Source organism: Euleptes europaea, chromosome 1 (genome assembly GCF_029931775.1).
Source record: "Euleptes europaea isolate rEulEur1 chromosome 1, rEulEur1.hap1, whole genome shotgun sequence".
Taxonomy (NCBI): Eukaryota; Metazoa; Chordata; class Lepidosauria; order Squamata; family Sphaerodactylidae; genus Euleptes; species Euleptes europaea.
Window position 1 is genome coordinate 99265464 of NC_079312.1, and position 21799 is coordinate 99287262.

The 21799-nt window shown below is 43.7% G+C and overlaps 1 protein-coding gene across 2 annotated transcripts in view; it reads right to left on the reverse strand.

Annotated features, from left to right (window-relative positions):
- PRELID2 (PRELI domain containing 2) overlaps positions 1-21122 on the reverse strand; it is a 39479-nt gene extending 18357 nt beyond the window's left edge. For both annotated transcript variants that reach the window (XM_056864707.1, XM_056864700.1), the window contains exons 1-4: positions 21048-21122; positions 5537-5594; positions 2971-3044; positions 702-862 (exon numbers count right to left, since the gene is read on the reverse strand). In XM_056864707.1, coding sequence (XP_056720685.1) covers positions 702-862; positions 2971-3044; positions 5537-5594; positions 21048-21122 — 368 coding nt within the window. The remainder of the gene's footprint in view (positions 1-701; positions 863-2970; positions 3045-5536; positions 5595-21047) is intronic.
- Positions 21123-21799: the final 677 nt, after the last annotated feature.

Consider the following 21799-nt stretch of genomic DNA (forward strand, 5'->3'; position numbering starts at 1 on the left):
CAAAAAAAAAGATTTTTACTGGCTCTCAATGGGGCTTCAGCACTCCGCAGAACTCCTTGCTGCTCTCTATGACTGGCAACACCAAAATAAATTATGCAAAATTATTTAAAAATCAAAACATTCTTTATGCACAAAAATGCATAAATAATACAAAAATGTATGCACGTCGGCATAATTCACACTGGAGGTAGAATAGAGCTTCTCGTGTATGGAATTTTGATGCGCTTTAGACAGAATTTAAGTTTTTTTGGGGGAAATTGCACACAGCCCTGCTTGTGACCCTTCCTTTTGTTTCCCAGCAAGCCAAAACAGAAGTAACAGAAGCCGCATTAGGCTTAAAAGACTTTTTTCCCATTTCCCCACTGTCTCTGCTGAACTTACATAAGGCCTGCACTAGTGGTGACCCCTCAAGCCAAATGCAAACCAGGAGTCCCAATTAAGCAGCAAAAACACAGTCCCTCTGTACTGACTCCCTTTACGAAAACCCGTATCTGGAAGACTGCATTTGGTTCACAAGTCACAACACTTGTAGGCCTAATTTACATGCTATGAAATTCAGCCCTCAAGGCTTTGGGCTGTATTGTGGCTCTGGAGGTTCTTCTAGGGACTGCCGTCAGATCCTCCAGAGTATTCTGGCAAAGACGACAGAAATAAAGCAAAAGTAGATGTGCGGTCCAACGCACACACAAGCTTCACTTTACCAGTTTGGATTCTCCAAGCTTTCCCTGAAGACTGACTCTTCTTTTAGCGAGGCGTACTGTGTCCAGGTAAGGCAACGAGTCTTCATAGACATAATTCTTTCTTGCATATTAAGCCAAGATTCCTCTTCTAAGTAGACATCGGACACTTTTAGGATACTGAGCTGTTGGAAATCAATATGACATATTTCAGTCATGTGAGGCTGTTTGAAAAGAGAAAGAACTGTTCCCCTATATTTAGTATTTGTTTTCATCCTTATATCATGCAATGGAGGGCTTCATTCTTAGTATAGCTATTAGTCCAAAAGTGGAATTTATCCCTTGTTGCTAATTTTATTGGTGAACTCAAGCAAACATTTGAAGATTTATTGTTGCTGCTTAGCCCCAGGTAATGTTTTGCTAGTTGCAATATTATAAGCATCAACTTAATTTACGTTTCATTTTAGTTGCCTAAATGTTCCATTTAAAGAAAAGGCATTTGCTGACTGCCGCACACAGAACAAAACATTTGGTTCATTTTACCTGGAAATGTAATGTTTTCCCATCTGGATGAAGCATGGCAAAAGCAAACAGAAATGTGACAAGCAGGCATTATTTGAATTTTAATGTAAAGGTAAAAAAAAGTCAATGGCTCACAAAATGCAATGCAACACAAAACAGAGCACTACATTATAAATACCGCCAGAAAGAAAGCTGCTTGCAAATCTGACCGAGTTGCTAATTTTGCTCTTTCTCGACAGCTTTCCAACTGCTGAAGAGCCTTCCATATGCCAGCATGCTTAAATACATTCCCTCTGTTTTTTTATTCAAACTACCCAGCAGGAAGTAGCTGGTCAAACTAGCTAAAAATGCTGGTCGCTGACTGATCGTAACAGTAGCCTCCACAATGTGAGTAAGTGAGATACTGAGGAGGTTTACACTTACAGATACATCACTTGATTTATCAAGGCTCATCACCAGATGAGAGGTGATCTACACATGACATGTGGTGCCCGCTGACACTCTTCTTAGCACCCGCCAAATGTTTTTTAGAAAGTGTGTGGGGCCAGGTGGGGTTTTTGCCCAACAAGGCTTCTGGTGGACTGTTGGAGATATGATTGGCTGTGCAAATTTTTTTTAAAAGCATTGCTTTGCTAGTAGCTGGTACCACAGCACAAAGGTCTTCACTATGTGACTGAAGGCAAACTGTAAAATTATACACAAGAAAAAACCTATGCTGCTAATTCAAAAAGAATGGGAAAAAATTCAGCACTTAGGCTAGTAGTAAATCACCATTCCATTACATTGATATATTATACATTCCAAGTTCTTCAAACAATTCAAACATTTGTCAAAAGACAAATCTTCAAAAGTTCACAGTCTAACCTCTTACTAGATAACTTAAACTGCAACCAAGAAGCCTAATAGAACACAATCCAACTGCTGTATATAATTCAAAACAAACACGGCTTGGAGTTTGTAGACAGAAGCCTGTAGCCCAACCCGGCGCTGTCAGAGTTGCAACCGTGACTGGGTGCCAACTTTGGGACGGGACTCCGGATTATCTTTTTCACCATTTCGTCTAAGCTTCATCAGCCCATATTTCAAACAGCAAGATATCTTCGCATCATGATCTGTGACTACAATAGATGCAACATCTCCACTTGATTCAATGCTTGGATAATAGCTTTTGACAAAAAGTTTGAAGAACTTGGAATGTATGATACATCGATGTTAACAAAATGGTGATTTACTACTAGCCTACGTGCTGAAGGTAAACTGTGGCAGACATTTTGTGGCTGGCTCCACCTCCCATGGCAGCCATTCTGTGGCTGCAGCCACCACCCTTTGTCAGAATTCCAAAGGTGCCTGCAGGCACAAAAAGGTTGGGGAACTCTGGTTTAGTGGAACTCACTGTATCTGCATAGAGAGATGTAGAAACTTGGAATTTTGATGCAGAAGACAGCTTAAATGGAAGAAATCACATCAACAGAACAAGACACCTTAGTCAAGGCTATAAGATAATCACTACACTTTTCCCTACCTTCGTGCTGAGGACAGGGCTTGCTTTGAATAACTGCCCTTTTAAGGTACTGAGGGACAGAATTAGCGATTAAGAGTTTGAAACACTGTCCTATCTACCTATCACTTGGGTTGCATGAGCTAGTTAACATCTTCTTAGCCAAGTGGACATTTTTTTCCTGGGGCAACAGTATCACAAACTTGTGCACTGTTCCTATATCCTAACAAACTAGAATAACTCAATGTTTCAGCATTGGCTGAAATAAATTACCTTTCTTAAAATCTGTGGGATTACATTCTGGCACGTTGCAATCCTTCTCCGGTATATAATCCCTGTAGACAAATCTGAGTGTAAAAGAACAAAGCAAATTACAACAGCGCTGCTTTGGCAAACACGATTCTTTTTTCACAGTTCGAAACAAGCAAAATAAACACCACCATGGCACTGAAACTACAGGCAGGCAAGCTCGCAAGCATGTATCTGATGGAGGGGTTTAGTTTCCCTTCATGCTTTAGAAGCAAAGGATCCCTGCCTATCTGCCAGATGGACTGTAATGAAAAGTTTTAGGATTATCTGCTTCGTTCAAAAAGGGCGCGTTTGGGCCCACCTCAGCACACCAGCTCCCTGTACCAGTCTGGGAACAGATGGTCTGGATCAAGCATTTTACTGGCATCACTGCTGGCTATAACAAAGCATCGTCCGCCAGTGCCAAATGCAACCTTCACATAACTGGCTAGAACTCCACTGGAATTACTGAAAGGTTTGGCATCTAGCAGGCAGGGAGTTAATTTCCGAGGCACTTAAGTTGCTAGCCGCAAGCTTCAAATATCTTCCCAGGTCAGCACTTCGGTTCAAGGCGGCTCGTTCTGCTCACTCTGCATTCCGAAGTACATCCAAGGAGCACAAAATACCTCTCCGCCCACCATTGTCAGCCTTTGAGGCCTCGAGCAATTCTCTTGAACAATTAACATTTATTTTTATATTGAGTTGGGCCAATGACAAGAACAAAGCTCTCCTTTAAAAAAAAATAAAGTCACAAATTACAATGATTGAGCTACAATGAGAGCGTGACTGGCTTCCAAACTCACTTTGCATTTTAATATTTAATGATCTCGATCAACTCCAGAAACCTCAGGATGTTGTTAATTGATGATCTGACTGGGCAAATAGCCCAGCGGAAAAAAGAGTGCTCTGGAAGATAAGAATATCTTTCTCACAAAGTTTTTTGTTTTGGGGTGGTTGTTGTTGTTTTTTGTTTTGTTCTGGGTTTTTTTTTTTTTTTTTTTGAGAAAGGATTTTGCAGGACGCGTCAAAGAAACATTCTGGCAGTATATTTGGCTTTCTCGATGTGACACATTTACAAGGGGTCATAAACTGATATTTCTCAAGAGAAAAAGGATGGACTGTATATATAATAAGTGATTGAAAGTCCAAAACTCAAACACTTGAAAAATAACTTGGTACTTCCAAACTTGTCATCCCAATCCCCGGGCCTTAAAAAAATTGCATTGGGAAAAAATGAAACAGAGTTTATGGTGGAAACCCTGCCCCATTTTATCTCCTCACTGCAGCAATCGTCTCTCACTAGCATTTGGATTGGAAGCACCCCATCAAATCCCTTTTCCTTCACCCTAGCTTGTTCCTGCTTTCTGTTGCTCTGCCGTCCCAGACTCAGAAACCCAAGCTGACCAGAAAGTTTTTCTGGGGCAGATACAGAGACAGCTCATTGAATGCTGAGTTCCCAGACTACTCTGAGTCGCAGAGTATTAAGGTGTGTGGACATTAATTTGCAACGGCAACTGGCCAGTGATTCCATCTGCTCGACAGTCTTGGTTAGAAATGTTGGTACTGGGAACTATCAGTTCCCAAGTTCAACTAAAAGTTCTGCAACACCGGTATTTTCGGGAGCCTTGTTTACAAGGAGGTATGCAGAGACCACATCCATGTAAAAGAATATATTTCTGCTCATCTGAGAAGAAAGTACAGCAAGAGGCTACTCCCATTTTATTGGCCACTGCCCAGATATCAAACATGACATTATTACTGGTAAGACTATATACTAGCAGTGGTGCTGTCAAGGCCAGGACTTTAGGATTTCTTCCAGTGCCCAGACTCACAGATTGGATGGGGGGCGGTCACAAAAGCATTACTATCTAAAGGGGGGTTCAGACGCTTAAGTCCAGAGCCCAAAATTACCTAACTCCATTACTGATTACTAGTAATCAGCTACTTGCTACCAACTGATGTCCATCAAAAGTGACTGCTATGTTCTTCTTTCTCACATTCCCTCTCTTTCAGTCGGGCAGCCCAATCCTAAGGGGGGAGGGAGGCTTACGCTGTGCTCTGGGGCTGCACAGTCACACCACCTCCAGAGCAGCTTGCCGTGGCAAGGTGGGGAATTAAAAATAGATTCCCACCCCCAAGCCCCATGAAACTCTTCAGAGAGTTTCACAGGGCTATGCCTGCCTTTTAGCAGGCATAACTCCGCATCAGTTAAAGGGGGTGTTTCCTGGCCCAAAAGGGCTTTGGAAGTTACCTAAAGGCAGCAGCGACCCTGGGAACGCCTCCGCCCCTGGACACCAGCATGAGTACTTGCACCGGACAAATGCTGCAGGGGAGGAGCGCTGGCGCCTGAGGTTTGCGCTGCTGTCCAGTACCCCTACGCCAGTGTAGTGCCCTTTGCACCGGCAAAGTTAGCAAATGAATTCCAATACCTAGAAGTCTTAGTAAAATAATTCTCAATATTATCTCAAAAGGGTGCTTTAAATAACTGAATGCTGAAATATAATGAAGCTCAGTTGAACACTGAAATCAAACAGGAAACGGTCCAGCTTACCCATTTTCTCTTCTACTGTTTTTACAGCTGTGACGTGTTTCTCCATGGGACTGGGATACTAGGTGAAAGATTAAGAGTGTGTAAACTTCACAATGTGTCACATGGGTGGAAGAAAATTCTCTAACACTCACTCATAAACCAAGAAGTATTTTCATGGTTATCTCAATAGGTTAGGAAACAAGCAAATATATGTCAACTGTTTGCCATGGCTATTTGAGATTTAAAAAAATTCTTAAGGAGAACTATTTCTGATTAGTAAACTTTCAATATGACTACTCAAAACATATTAAGCATGGATTTTAGAAGTATAATCTAGCCTACAAGACACTTTCAAAGTTACCGAATGAGATGGAAACTTTTGACCAATGGCTTGTCTTCTAAGTCCCAGCCTCACCCCAACAGAACCTTGAATAATCATGATGCCATATTCATGGACCACAATGTCATCTGTGGTTACACTGAAATTTCACCAAGGAGCTTGCAATGGAAATTTCTGGGAGCTTGTGATGAAGGGAAAACGGTCACGGGAACCCACCGTTGAAATAGCTGCATACAGCAATTTGCAGTACACAGTACTTTACTCATCCGTCCTGTCTCGGAACAGACGCCAAGGCCTCACAATCAATGGGTCTCATAATCAATCATCACATGTTTGGAGAGAAAAGCTGGTATGACGCACCCCCTTTTACCCTCTTTAGTACCCACTCTCAGCCTGACTGTGTATGCTGAGGAAAAGCGTTAGCCTGAGTGTATTTGTGAGATTATTTTTCTCCTTCTCCAGGCCCACTTCTTGTTTTACCGCTAAGAGAAATTCGACACAAGAGGCTTCTTAAAGATAACAAACAAAACAGGGTGTCAGCTCTTGGGCTCCGCCCACTCTTGGTCTCCGAGCTTTTTCTGCGGATTACCCCCTTGTCCGTCACACCTGGCTTTTGATATTGTAATATTAAACTTGAGGATACACGTCTTTCAAGGGGAATGGCCATTTTACTGGAGCACAGTACGCTGTGAATCTCTCAGTGCTCATCGACTCACTTGCACCACACGGCTGATACTTAAATGGTATTTCTTGGGTTGCGCCTCTAAATCAAAGAGGGAAGTGCAGGAGGGGAATGCCTTATTGTTGGTATCTGTTTACTTAACACATCTTCAGTTTTGCTCATTAGGTTACTATAAAGAACTAAATGCGTAAATGCGTGACTTGAATTATGTTCAAAAGCAAGGAGACCTGCTTCACAGGTGATACCGTAACCATGACAGCCCAAGAGTATTTGTGGCACTGTTTATTTACAATGCTTCATATGTAGTTCATGCTTTATTTGGAGCAGACCAGCAGTTCCCAGATTACTACTGACTTGCTGTTGGGCTCCTGGTATAAAGCTTTCTGAGAGCCCTAAAACCAAAATTGGTGACCTGTATTAGCAGCAGGGCATAACACAAAGTACAAAGTACAAAGAGGGCAGTGTAAAAGTGATTTTCTCTCATCCCTGAACACTTCACTATTCTGAGGCTAAAAGCAGCCATCAAATGGTCTGCACCCCACCTCATAATTTAGTTCTACTCCTACAGAATTATCCTTAACTTCAATCCCTTTGTGATCTCAACAGTTGAGACTGCTCTCACTTACATAGATGCATTTTAAAACATAAACCCAATAAATCACACGGCAGTTAAAGAATGCACAATGTACAACTGTAGACTTGAATGTAAAGTCATGTTATGGGAGAGCTACTCCTAACAACAAATTAAGAAGGTCAGTAGACTTTCCCTTCCCCTCAAAAAGGAACAAAGGCGGATGATGAAGGAATTAAATCTAAGACAGCAGCATAGCGAAATATATCTCGGATTCAACAGAGTGCTTATGCAGACAGAAGGATTTCTGCTTCCTTTCCCACCTCCCCTACCTGCTGCAGCCGAAAATTTCCCCCAAAATGCTGCTCCATTTGGAGGGAGGATTTTGGGCTGCAGGAGGAGGGCAAAGGTGAGGAAGATGCACTCCACAGTCAGGTCTCCTTCCACCCTCTCCAACACTTTGTTGGATACAAGCCAATGATTATAACATTTAGATGTACAAAATTATCACAAACAATGGAAGGGAGGAGAATAAAATTTACAGGATACCAGCTATAATATGCATTGCTATATCCATTGCAGGAATACTTTTATTAACTGAAGTATAAGAATGCAAATATTACTCTATGGCAGTTGAATCTGATGCTTCTATGCAGCTTGCTGTTTTCAAATGGCAAGTGATAGTGTAATTACATTATCAATGAATCTTGCTGCATGTTAAGACCCATTCGTGTGCGACCAAAAAAGCCATTTGCATAAATCTCCCACTAAACAGAAGACTCTATTACCCAAGTATTTAGACACATATTGACTCAGTTTGTACAAAGTCTAGTATAAAGGAGATGTTAAGAGCTTACGAGCAGGTAGACAGTTTAACTATTAGTACTAGTTTCCACATGATACTCCTCAAAACCCGATATGGCTTTCTCTCTTTTATACCCTCAGCTGATTACAAAAGACATTCAAGGGAGAAATATATTACTGCTCAGTGGAAGTGGCTCTGTGTACAATGTACTCATGGTCTGAACTTTTTGTGTAGAAGAAATCCAGAAACTTGTATAATAAAAAAAGAAGAATGGCCACCCAAAGCTTCTAAATCCAATGTGAAACTGCTCTAGGAATTTCAAGACCTTAGAGGAACTGCATTAAGATCTGCTAAGATTCGGTGTGCATTGGCAATATCAAAACAGAATGTTTCCCTCATGGAGACAATGTGGTATGATGACTTGTCAGACTGAAACTCAGGAGATGCAGGTTCAAAGCCTAATCTGCCATGATATTTACGAGTGACCCTGGGCCAGTCACTCCCTCTCAGCCTAGCCAACCTCCCAGCATCGTTGTAAGAATAATAGGGATGGAAGACCCTTATGTGCCACCCTGAGCTCCTTGGAGGAAATATATAATAGACAGAATATGCAAAAGCCTAGAACGCCTTTCAATTTTCCTAACGTTTTTCCAGACAATGTGTTATTTCTTTATTTATACCCCTCTCTACTCCTGCCAGAGCAGGGCTCATAGGGGGGTTAAGTCATCATAGAACAACAGCTCAATAAAATACATATTAATAAACACTTAAAAGCTTCTAGTAACAATCCATATTAAAACCTGATGGCGGCGTTCCAGTTCCACATTGGTGGCAGCCAACCTGAGCCCGGCCTTGGCTAGAAATCAAATAAATAAATAAAAGGCGAAACAGACAGGGATTCCTTACCAAGACAAAGCATTGATTGGAATAAGATAGGTAAGGGGGAAATTCCATTCCCCTGTGTTTTTTTTTTTAGAAGCCCACCTTTCAGTGAAAACTACTAAGGTGGCTTAGAGAGGAGGGAACCAGAAAAAAAATTAAACAATGTTAATGTAAATTAATTAAAATAACTTATATTTAAATTGTATCTAAATTAATTCAGTTAATCGTTTAATGCAAATTATTTCATTTATATTTAAATCAACTGAACACATAAAAGCATCAAGCTTTCACAAAACATATTTAAACTACCCCTTTTCATCAGGCTTTTGGGCTGGGCTGATGATGACAATCACAATTTTTATTCTGATTGTATTGTTTATTTATGCATGATCCTGCTTGTGGTTACTGTTCAGCTATGGATCCTGGGGGAGGGGACCACAGTGTTTTAGTGCTGCCGCTGAGAAGGCCTTGTCATGTGCACATGTCCCAAAAGCTCGGCTGGCAGCACAACATGCAGCAGATGCTCCACTAGTGATATAAGCAAGAGAGTAGGTTAATACTGGAAAAGGCAGTTTGTGTGGTACTCTAGCCCCAAATATTTTAAAACCATAAATATTGGGCTTGGCACTGGGCTTGGAATTTTAGCTGGTATAATGTGTTTACAAAGGCCAACCCTAGTCAGACACACACATTTGAACCAACAGAAATTTGTGAGAACTTTTCAAAAACGTCCTTGCATAAAGCACATTCCAGTATTCCAGTCTGTAAGCCACCAGGGTGTGCATCACTGTGGCCAGGTTAGCTTATTTAGGAAGGGTCGCCATTGGTCTACCATCCAAGTTGGCAACCCAGATACAACCCAAGAAGTACTCCTAAAATGCAAGTGTGGCTTTTTGTAGGTCTTGCAACCCAACCCAGCAAAGTCTGACATTCAAGACCTATTGAACCCCCAACCAATTATACCTCTGTCTTCTACAGCCTTCGCATCCATGTGTCCATCTGATCCCCAAAAAATTATATCTGTTTTGAGTGCTGTGAAACAATGTGGTTATTCTTAACCTTATTCATGGTGTAGCCACCAAGATGCATTTTTTGTGTTTTTTCCCTAAGGGAGTTTAGAATGTCACATGTTGGAGAGGCAATACATTATATTCACTCATCTGAGCCAAATGAAGAATGCTGACTTTAAAGCAATTATTTGTTTTCGATGGTGAGCAATGTAAAGGTGACCTTCTCCCTGTATAGTTCTGAGTCCTTTCATACGCTTTGTTTTGGGCTACAACAGTATGTACTCTTCTCATTCCCTTTAGATGTGGAAGAGTCTCCCATGAATCCTTTCTTGTAAAGGCAGATCATGATGGGTAGCTGTGTTAGGCTGTCAATAGCAGTAGAAAAGAGCAGGAGTCCAGTAGCACCTTAAAGACTAACGAAATTTCTGGCAGGGTATGAGCTTTCATGAGCCACCGCTGAAGAGGTGAGCTGTGGCTACTTGTAAAGGTAATTGATTTAAGACTATTTCAATGACACCTGAAGAAACTTGGCAAAATTCCACTGTGTGTGTAAGTGCCGTCAAGACTCCTCCAATTCATGGCGACCCTATGACTTAATGTCCTCCAAAATATCCCATTGTTAACAGCCTTGCTCAGGTCTTGCAAACAGAGGATCGTGGCTTCCTTTAGAGTCAATTCATCTCATGTTGAGTCTTCCTCTTTTCCTGCTGCCTTCTACTTTTCCTAGCATTATTGTCTTTTCCAGTGACTCTTGTCTTCTCATAATGTAGCCAAAGTACGATAGCCTCAGGTTAGTCATTTTAGGTTCTAGGGAAAGTTCAGGTTTGATTTGATCTAGAACCCACTTATTTGTCTTTTTGGCAGTCCATGGTATCCACAACACTCTCTTCCAACACCACATTTCCACTATAGGGCCTTCATAATTTCAGATGCAATTAACAACTAGCTAGTAAGAGAAATTTCTACCAAAATATATCAGAAGGGCTTCGAACTGTGTACTGTAGGGCACCAGTCTTTCACATACATGAACTATGCCATGCATGCTGATTGCAATGTTTCTATTATGTTCCCTGGATGGCTCAACAGAATCAGCACAGTCTATGTATAAATGACACGTAGCTTTCAAGAAACTGAGCAAAATGAATTAGAGCCAAGGCCCCACTTGCAAAACGCTGTGTGCAGGCATGTCTGTAACCATTTTACAACCCAACAGATAAAGTATCTATTTACAATGAGGTGGTTCAGAGAGTGTTATCAAGTGCAACGTTCATGTTTAAAGAGGAACATTTGTAAATTGCATCCATCTTGGTGCGCTGTGTAGACACACGGGACTTGTCATCTCACACACAAGGAAGAGGGAAAGCACAGTATGTTTCCCATCTCCATTCCACACCACGTCAAGGGCAATCATTGATTCTACAATGTAACTACTGAATGTTACAGTTTATTACATGTGTAAAAAAAAAGTGGGATTAAAACAGGAGGCAGAATCTGTCTAAGCAACAGACAGAGTGGTAAATCACTTCTGACTTACCTGATAGGTATATGCTATGTATACGGGGAAAACAGGTCAATAGCCTTAGCTGAAGGTTCTGCTTTACCAGTGGACACTGTTAACAGTTTTCACAAACACAAAACTTCTTTAACTAAATCATCAGCTCCAAAACGACTTAATGCCATCTTGTGGTAAACTGAAGAAATGTATGAAACTATCCAAATTCCCAAGGAGAGCAGAAACTAAATTTTGAACTACTTCAGGATGGCAGCCATAATAAGGGAAGGGTGTATTTATAATATGAAAAAGACACATTGTGAGTCCCAACACTGCTAGCAGATCCTATGCAGTCTTTGCTTAGCCAGTCTGGACTGAATGAGAAAATAACATGCCTTTGTAGTCTGTTATATGTAAACGACCAAAGCAGTTATCTCATGTTGGGAGTTACAAAGGGATAAGTGCACACCAACTGTGAGACTCCATCAGATATTTAAGACACAAGGCCCTTTCATATAATGACTCAGGCCTAAGCCAGAATCACACATTGACCACACAGGAGCTTATTCTCCCATCACATCTGTGTTATCAGATCTACAGAGGAAGGGCAAATGATTTCTGAAATTGTTCCACCCATTTAAAACACCAATTTATAGCCAAGCTAAAAGAGATAATAAGCAATCAATGTGTACATTTCTTCCTTTCAAAAATGTTATACTTCTTGGAAAGCTGTTTTATAAATTAGAAAAATGTTACAATTTCACATTTACTTTAAAACATGAATTGCTCTGGGGGGGAAACTCAAAAATGCCACGCTATTAAAAAATCAAGCAAACTTTAATGCATGGGTAGGTCCATCTGCTATCTTCTTCATGCATGAAAAAGACTTTGTATATGCACCTTTTAGGCCTTTAATCTTCATTCCTCTCCTCTATCCCACTAAGCACCAAACTGCTTTTGAAGATCCCGAAGGTTAGAGAGAAGCTTGCCTGCGATGCAGCATGCAGGCTCACTGTTGGGGAAAAGATGAAAGCCCTGCTTGGCATGAAGAGCTATAGTGTGCTTCTCTAGATCCTGACACCTGATGAGATGTGATGGCGATTTTCCTGCTTTGTTTCAACGAAGAGGATGAACAAATTTCTTGCATGACAGCATTTGGCACAGTGTGAAACTATCGATTAATACTGTTTTCTCTTTATGTGCTGCTATTTCTGAAAATGTATTTATTTTCCCCTGCTTACCACCAGCAACAAAAACAAGTACCACACAAAAAAAATCAGCATGTGTCCACTTTTCAAGTGGGGATTCCACTGAGAAGCATAAAAGAAAGAATGTCACCTGTAGGTAAACTATGCAGACTGAAATATGATGCTAAACAGCAAACCCGCTACACAAAGTTTACAACAATTAGGCTTAGGTTAAAAGATATAAAACAACCTTTAAGATTATATTTTGAGTTTGGCTGAAGAATCTAGACCAATTTAATAAATAATATGTTTATAATGATATATTAAATTCTTCAGGACGAGGAACTAGTTCATTTTTAATATGGAAGGTTAAATGTAGCTTTAAAAAAACTGGACACAAGATCCACATGCCATAAAATCTATTTGAAGGAATCTGTCAAAACCCAGAGGAAGAGGAATCAGTTATAATGTCAAGCTTCCAGAATATTATGAGAAATAGTTATAGAGCTAGTTTAAGCCAAATACGTTAATGGATTGGGGAGGGGAGCTGGTGGTAGTAAAATAAAATTGTTAGCTTCAAAACTGGTGAAAAGTGGCTGCTTCTTCATGACATTGGAAGTAAATTGGGTTTAACCCCCCTCCCTCAATTTCACTTCCTCAGTCAATGGGGGTTTATGCCTTAGTACAAATGCAGAGTTGTACCTCTTCTGCACAATGGAAAACTTTCCCCAAGGAAGTCCTCACACCTGCCTAAGTCGTAAAGTAACAGTCCAAATGGAAAGGAAGGGAGGTTTTGCGGTGAGAGGAAAGACAGATGGGCCCGTTAAAATAACAGTGGGGCAGATGAATTTCAATAATGGCCATGGGAAGTAAAGAGCCTTTAAAGAACAAAAGTCACAATCATATTATGCTGTGGAAGAACTTGCCCTTTTAAAAAATTAAAAATATGTATGTTTAAAAACAAGTGGATTAATACAAAGTTATACAGGACTCGTGACCAATCTCACTCATGTACAACTGTGGAGATGTTTCATGCATTGTGGAGGGGAAGTCCACAACCCCGGCATGCATGTTAACATAGCAGGAGAACAGTGCTGGCAGGAGAACAGTGTTTTCCTAGCAGCCACAATCTGGGCTTAAGTGCTAGGAGAATGCCATTTCTACACAGTGAGATTGAACTTGAAGGTAAAACATCTGTATTTCCCAGCCTCAAGGGATTACTGTTGCATTCTGATTTCCTGAAAAACGGTCTCTACGAGTACTTACATTTTAGCCGTTTTTCATTCTCCCCAGGCCAGGCTGAATTTTTCCTCATTACTTTTACCCCTTTCTTGAGTTACAAACACTGTTATGCTGGATGAGAGTCTCAGGTGTTTTGTTACTTTTTGTTTGTTTGTTTTTTTGCAGATATACTGCAGAGATTTGGGAATACAAAAGTATCAGCTTATTTTAAGCCAGAAAAAGCTGGGTAATACGTACTCCTTGAAGGCTAAAACAATAAAAAGTCTTTAAGATGCCACAAGATTCCTAACAGATTTATCACAGCAAAAGCTTTAGTGGGCTAAAGCCTACCTCATGACGCATAAAATGAATATGATTGTGGCTACCTGCTACACAAAAGTGCCAAAAGGCTCCATTTTGGTTTTGCTCAACAAATTAACAGGGCTATCCCTGTAGAATTTGTGTCCATTGAGGCTGTAACCCTGGGCACACTAAGGAATAAATCCTATTTAATGAGCTGGATCTTACTTCTGAGAAGCACACACAAGCTTGCAGCCTGCAGTATGATTTCTTGAATGGATTTAAAGATATAGTATATCTTTGAAAATCCCAGCTGGGATGATCTAAATCTCTTCAATCTCATTTTTGCTTTGCTTTGAAATGACTGAAAACTGATCATTTGCAATGCACAAGCTAAAGTTGTTTCAAGAGCAACATTCAGCTAAAACAGGGTTCTGCAAACTGCGGCTCCCGAGCCGTATGTGGCTCTTTGGCCCGTTGAGTGCAGCTCTCAGAACTTGGTTCGGAGCCCCTGCTCTCGCCGGCAGCCGGACTGCGGAGCTGGCGCGCCTGAGAGCGAGCGAGAGTGCAGGCGAGCGGGCGAGCTGTCTCCCCCCACCCCCGCCGTGGAGAATGGCCAGGTCCCCCTTTCCCTTGCCCTCAATGGTTGGGAGGCTAAAGCCTCCCCTCCCGCCGCGTGATTGCTGGGCGGGCGACTCGGCTGTTCCTGCCCCCCCTCCGCCTATCAGCTGTTGGCCGGGGCGGGCTTCCTTTGGTAGACCTGGCCTCCGGCTGAGTCCCATTGGGAGGCCATGTCTACCCACTGGCTTTCTTGGCAGTAGACCTGGACTCTGAGGAGGGGAAAAAGTCCCCCTTCAGAGGCCAGGTCTAACAATTGGCTTCTATGGGCCTCCGGAGGCCAGGTCTACTGCCAAGAAAGCCAATGGGTAGACCTGGCCTCCCAATGAGACTCAGCCGGAGGCCAGGTCTACCAATAGGCTTTTATGGTGGTAGACCAGGCCTCCAGACGAGGACTCCGGACAGGGAGGGGGAAATGGCAGGGACTTACAATTTAATTTTTATCAATAAATAAGATCACTATTAAGTATGATATCAAGTTTTATTCAGTGTACCTATAGTTTAATTAAGACTTAAAACTTTAATTAAAGTTTATTAAGTTAATAAACAGTGTACCTACCTACATAGTTTAAGTTTAAGAAATTTGGCTCTCAAAAGAAATCTCAATCGTTGTACTGTTGATATTTGGCTCTTTTGACTAATGAGTTTGCCGACCCCTGAGCTAAAAGGATTTATAAACTGATTACAAACATTCAGAACTGGTGAACTGAAGTCAATGAAATCTGTTTATTCTTCTCATTTTCATGGGCCAACCCAGCAATAACACTGCGACCAAGCTGTAAACATTCAACTGTTTGGATTAGGCACAGCTAAGAGAAATATTCTAAGTCAGGGTTCACAACATGGTGCTCATAGGCACCATGGCACCTGCTGACACCTTTCTTGATGCTTGCTGGCCTCATGGCAAGCTGAGTTTCTGGAGATCTCATTGGCTGGGCAGAATAAAATAATGTTGATTCAGTGACGGCTGCCACTATTATCTTCGTTTTACTCCTCCTTCCCAGTGTCTTTTTAAAAATTACCCCAGCACTTGGGCTTCCTGTGTGTGCATTTGCCTGGCTCTGCCTCCCTTAACAACCATTTTGAGGTTGGCTTCACCTCCTGCAGAGGCCATTTTGTGGTTGCTCCCTCCAACCAGTGTCAGAATTCCAGAGACGCCCACAGGTTCAAAAAGGCTGAGGATCCCTGTTCTAAGACATTCGCTATGGCTTTCATTCACACATACAGGAGGCCGGGTGGCAGAATGGACTGAACTTCAGATCGGAGACAGAAGATCACTTTTTTATGTTAAATGCTTCCTGCAAACAGGAAAACCTAGACAGCAAGCAAACAGGATGGATAAGACCATTCTATGTGCTGCCCTAGTTTATGATGAGTGTGTAGGCTTTCCTATGAGAGGAAACAATGAAATCTACCACCTGTGGCCCGAAGGGGCACAGTCCACTCTACCACCTGAGTTCCTTATTGCCTTATTCTCCACCATGTGCAGACCAGATCCAAGAAAGGGAATGCTTGCATAAAAACCCACTGTTTGCCTGCTTGGAATTCTGAAGAAGAAAAGCCTCACTGAACAGAACAGTCACCTGGAGCAGGAAAAATATTGGGATTTGTTTACTGGCAGTTCACCCCACACTCGTGGTGAGCAAAAAAGGGCAGAAGGAGCCACAACGGCTGTCCCTCAATATCGCCGTCTGCAGTAAGCTGCCTTCCTCAGTACCAGCAATTCTGTAAAAGCATCCATTCCTCATGAACTCCAGCAACAACTGAGGTAACCACAGCTGCTGATGAGGCTGACAGCCCCCAGAGTGGAATGACGGCCCCTGGGAGTAGAAGCATTCTGCTGCTGGAATGACAGGTCCCAGAGTGGAATGACAGGCCCTGTGAGTAGCAGATATGTTCTGGGCTTGGAATGACAGCCCCTGTGGTTGAATCTACAGGTGCAGAGTACTGATTTCAATCACAGGGACCGTCATTCTACTCTTGGAACTGTCATTCCAGTTCCATAACACTTCTGCTATTGCTAGGGGGCATCATTCCTCTCTGGGACCTGTCATTCCAGCCCCAGAATGATTCTGCTACTCCCAGGGGGCCATGATTCCACTCTGGGGGCTGTCATTCCAGTCCCAGAGCTCTGATTCTATGTGTTGTGTTAAGTGCCGTCCAGTCACTTCCGACTCATGGCGACCCTATGAATGAAAGTCCTCCAAAATGTCCTGTCAAAATCTTTGACAGCCTTGCTCAGATCTTGCAAATTGAAGGCTGTGGCTTCCTTTATTGAGTCAATCCATCTCTTGTTGGGTCTTCCTCTTTTCTTGCTGCCCTCAACTTTTCCTATCATGACGGTCTTTTCCAGTGACTCTTGTCGTCTCATGACGTGACCAAAATACAATAGCCTCAGTTTAGTCATTTTAGCTTCTAAAGTCAGTTCAGGCCTGATTTGATCTATAACCCACTGATTTGTTTTTTTGGCAGTCCACGGAATCCGTATACCTGGCATTAAATGTCATGGCACACATGGCCCGGCCCAACCAAACAACATTTATGTCATATCCAGCCCTCCTAACAAATGAGTTTGACACCCCTGGTCTACAGCATCACCACTGAAACAATATTCTGGCCATTTTTTCTCCTGCTCCAGTTTCTTGAGGGTGGAAGACTGGGGCTGAGGGCGGAGTTTGTCCACTGCAGGCAGGAAATATCAAGCTTAGGATGGAATGGTTCAGATCATGGGGACAGGGGAATGACGTGTTCTCTGAGCTCCATGGAGGCAGAGCAGGATAAAACACGACAGAGAGAAAGAGAAAGAAGCAACAACAGAAATGAATACACTGGAATAAAGGAATTATTAACAAAAAAATTGTTAAAAATAAGAGCAGGGCTGGCAATAGGCTTCCACTAAAAGATGAGGCGATATATATTTTTTTATATTCAACAGAAACAAACAATACAGAGAAAGAAAAAAAATCATTGTAGATAAATATAATACTGCAAGTGAAGGCCAAAATGAGACACAAAGGCTCTTAAAATGAGGAAAGCGTCTGATGTTTGGAAAAGTTGTCCTTTTGAACAAAGTGGGGAAGGTATTAAACAAGGTCAACTGCCCTTAGTATGCTAAGTGAGAAACAGGCAGGGAAGTAGTAATTATTTTTAAAAATTCCATTTCATTTCTAAAAAGTCACAGCTAGAGGGCAATAAAGTCAGCGTTAGCGTATTATGAAGATATATAATTAAGCAGGTTCTGCAACTGTATTCAGAGAGAATCAAAAAGAGAGTGGAGATTTTCACCTAGTCACTAGAACTTAGCAGCAAAACGAAATGTGCAGGCAGATGCAGATAACTCCCCCATCCTACATTTGTAACTGAAAAACAGCATTGGAAAGCTATAATCAGCAACAGGAAAGAGGCATTAGTTCTCCCTCCCCATTGAAGATCGTGGTTCTCCCAGGCCACTTTCCAGTTAAAAATCAAGAAAAAAATGCACGTTATCTGGACATAAAATCTGTAGCATCTATTAAATATCACTGGGATATGTTATCCAGAGTTTTGGAATGCCATGTCACCAATCTGCTGGCAACATCCAGCTCTAGTTTTTTTTAAAGCTGCAGCCTTCTCTAAACCAGTGTTTGGCAGCTGTGGCAAGCAAATAAAATGGCAGAAGGATTAAGACAAGATGCAAGAATTTGCTCTTTTTTAAAAATCAGGTTCACAGTACAGATGTTCTCTTGGCCCATGGCTGGCAGCTCAATAAAGAGCCAAGGTCAAGAACACCATTTATGGAACATTTCATGCTTTTCCACTGGTTATTGCACAATCTGGTGGTTTGGGAACTGTCATACATGTTCTTGAATGTTCCAGGCTTGACGCTTACCATGGGGCTACTCTTGAAGAGCACTTGGAAGGGAACACAGAACACATCTCATTGCCTGAGACAGAGGGCACTTTCACACAGCCCAAATAATGCACTTTCAATCCACTTTCAGTGCACCTTAACGATCGTTTGCAAGTGGATTTTACCAGTTCACACAGTAAAATCCACCTTCAAATTGCATTGAAAATGGATTGAAAGTGCATTATTTGGGCTGTGTGAAAGTGCCCTCTAGATTTGTCAGCATCACCCATAACACCAATCTCACATGAGTTGCACTGACTACCAACCGGCTTCCAAGCCAAATTCAAAATGCTAGTTTTGACCTTTAACACTTAAATCACCAGTCCCTGGCATGCCATCTAGGGGCACCATGGTGTCTGACATCTAGGGTTCCCAGGTCCCTCTTCGCTACCAGTGGGAGCTTTTGGGGGCAGAGCCTGAGGACAGGGTTTGTGGAGGGACTTCAATGCCATAGAGTCCAATTACCAAAGCTGCCATTTTCTCCAGGTGAAATAATCTCTCTCAGCTGGAGATCAGTTGTAATAGCAGATCTCCAGCTAGTACCTGGAGGTTGGCAACCCTACCGTTATCATTCCTGGCATCCACATGCTTCTTGAAAACAAATTACAAGGGTTTTGAGTGGCAGATGAAAAAAAACAAGGGACCCTTGCCCTAAGGCCAATCTGTTTTTAACACCTCCCCTTCAGAGTCTACCCCCAGCCATACATTAAGATCTGCAGATAAGGTGTTGCATTATTTCTGCATATAACCATGAGAGGGGAGAACACTACTTGCAAGCATCTTTTTTAATAATGTAAAGGGTAAATGCCTGACTGACATGCAGCAGCTACAAAGCAAGTACCCAGGAGCCTTACAAGCTGTTTCATATTTGTTGCTGGCTGTACCAACCGCCCTCTGGAAAGCATACAAGCCACAGGAATGTGCCAAAAAGAGGATAAGTAACGGGAAAATAGAAGATCTGAAAATGCTCTTAGAGGGAACGAGGAAAGCATAAGAAAAAAAGGTATTAGAAACCTGGGCCACAGGCTTGCAACACCCACGACAAATTGCTTGGGGGAATCGTGCGGGGGAAAACACATGCAAAAAAACAAATCTTGAGAGAAGCAGACTCACAGGCGACCGCACTCTCAAGCGCCTACACCAGAAAAAAGCAAGGCCTGGGAAGGGATCCGTCTCCCTCCCCCCATCGTAAAGGCTTAAGTGGAACAAAAAGAGGTAGAAGATGACGTAATACTCCCCACAGAAAGTTGTGGAGGGGCCAGGGAGAAAAACTGAAGGTGCAAGCCAGGCAAACAGATGATTTAAACACGTTCTGCAAACACGAGCCATTGCTAGGGTTGCCAACCTCCAAGTGGTGGCTGGAGATCTCCTGCGATTACAACTGATCTTCAGCCGGTAGAGATCAGTTCCCCTGGAGAAAATGGCCGCTTTGGCAATTGGACCCTATAGCATTGAAGTCCCGCCCCAAACACCGCCCTTTTCAGGCTCCGCCCCAAAACCTCCCGCCGGTGGCAAAGAGGGACCTGGCAACCCAATCCATTGCAGGCAATGGCAGCTTCACTAGAGGCTTGGGTAGGACCGTAGGGGCGCTCAGGGAGGAGCGCAGGGAAACCAGCGCCCCCAAACAAAGCTGAGGCCATTTTTGCACGGTTAATTTTGACGCTCGCTCAAAGCTTTTTAAAAAACGCCACTTCAAAAACGCCTTTTTACGGGTCCCGACGCAGAAGGAAAAGTTCCACCCCCCACTCGCTTGCTCCTTTGTTCCTGTTTGCATAGCACACGCGTAGCTAACGCGCCCCTGTTGTTTTGCATTGTTCCTGGAGGGGGATTCTTCGCGGCAAACACCAGAGGTCGCCTTAAACGGGCTCTTTAGCGGTGGGAAGCAGGTCTTCGCAGCCACTTCCGGAAGGGCTCAGCGTGCAAAAAATTCAAAAAGAAAAAAAAAACCAACCACGCGGGGGCCGTTCAGCCTGGAACGCCCGTGCAAAAACGGCCTCGAGGCAGACGGGGGGGGGGGGGAAGCGGTGAGTCCCGAGCCCTCCTGTCGCCGACCGCCTTGCCAAAGCCCTCCTGCCAACCCTGGCGAAGGGGCGGGGCCGCAACGGCATTGTTCCATACGTTAAAAAAAAACCAACGGAAGGCTCCGCCTTGTTTGTGGCCGCCGTTGGGGCTGAAGCCTCCCGGCCCTCGGTCGCGCTCTTGACCAGAGGAAGGAAAGGGCCAGAGTCCAGGAGCACCTTCAAGACTGACAATAATATTTTCTGGTAGGGTAGGAGCTTTCGTGAGCCGCGGCTCACGAAAGCTCCTACCCTACCAGGAAATATTTGTGTGAGTCTTGAAGGTGCTCCTGGACTCTGGCCCTTTTCGACTACTGCAGACAGACTAACGCGGCGACCCACTGCGAATTGACCAGAGGAGCGCAGCCTCGCCAGCGTGGCAGCAGGAGCAACCCTGAGGGAGGGATGGAGGGAGGGGGCTGGCGGAGGCCGCCTCCCCCGAGGCCGGCGGCGGGGGAAGAGCCCTGGGCCCGTTTACCTTCCGCAGGTAGCTAGCGACCACGCACTCGAAGGGGTATCTGTAAGTGGTGCGCGCCTCCACCGTCGCGCCCATCGCGGCAGCTGAGGGGAGCCGTGGCCCGCTCGCGGCCGCCTCGCGCCCGGACGCCGGCGGCCAGTCCCCTCCCCTCGCGCGCGCGGCGGCGGCACCCCCCCCCCCCACCAGCTCCCACGGCTGAGTGAAGCGCGAACCCCCTTTGCCGGCCGCAGAGGAAACCCCTCCGGAGTGGAGCCGGGAAACGGAGGGGGGGGGGGCTGATAAGCCTTTCGTTTCCTGCCTGCGGGATTCGGCGGCGAGGGGGAGACGCAGCAACGGCCATCCCGGCCTTTATAACGCGTCTCGGCAACGCCCAGTGGACCCGGGTTTTACCAGCGCCCGTTTTGCATGGGGTTTGCGCGAGGGAGCGTTTCCCGCGCCGGGAATTAAGGACTTATGTTTTTAATAGCGGATGTTTGGTTATATATTTATTGATGTAGATAGCTGCTATTTTGATTACGTAAAAGTTTTTTTTATTGTTGGGCTGGGACCCTGTTGAACGTTTCTATTCGAACTGTGTTTGAAACGCAGGGGCCTTTCCGGGGCCCAATGGCGAAGCGAGGCCTCTGCCACGTGCCTCTGGCCACGCCCCCTTCCCGGTTTCAGTTTTCGGTGCCCAGGGCTGCGGCGCTCTTTGGGGCAAAAGTGACTCCACGCCCGACGGCTGGTGTTTGCTGATCCTTTAAACCAGTAGT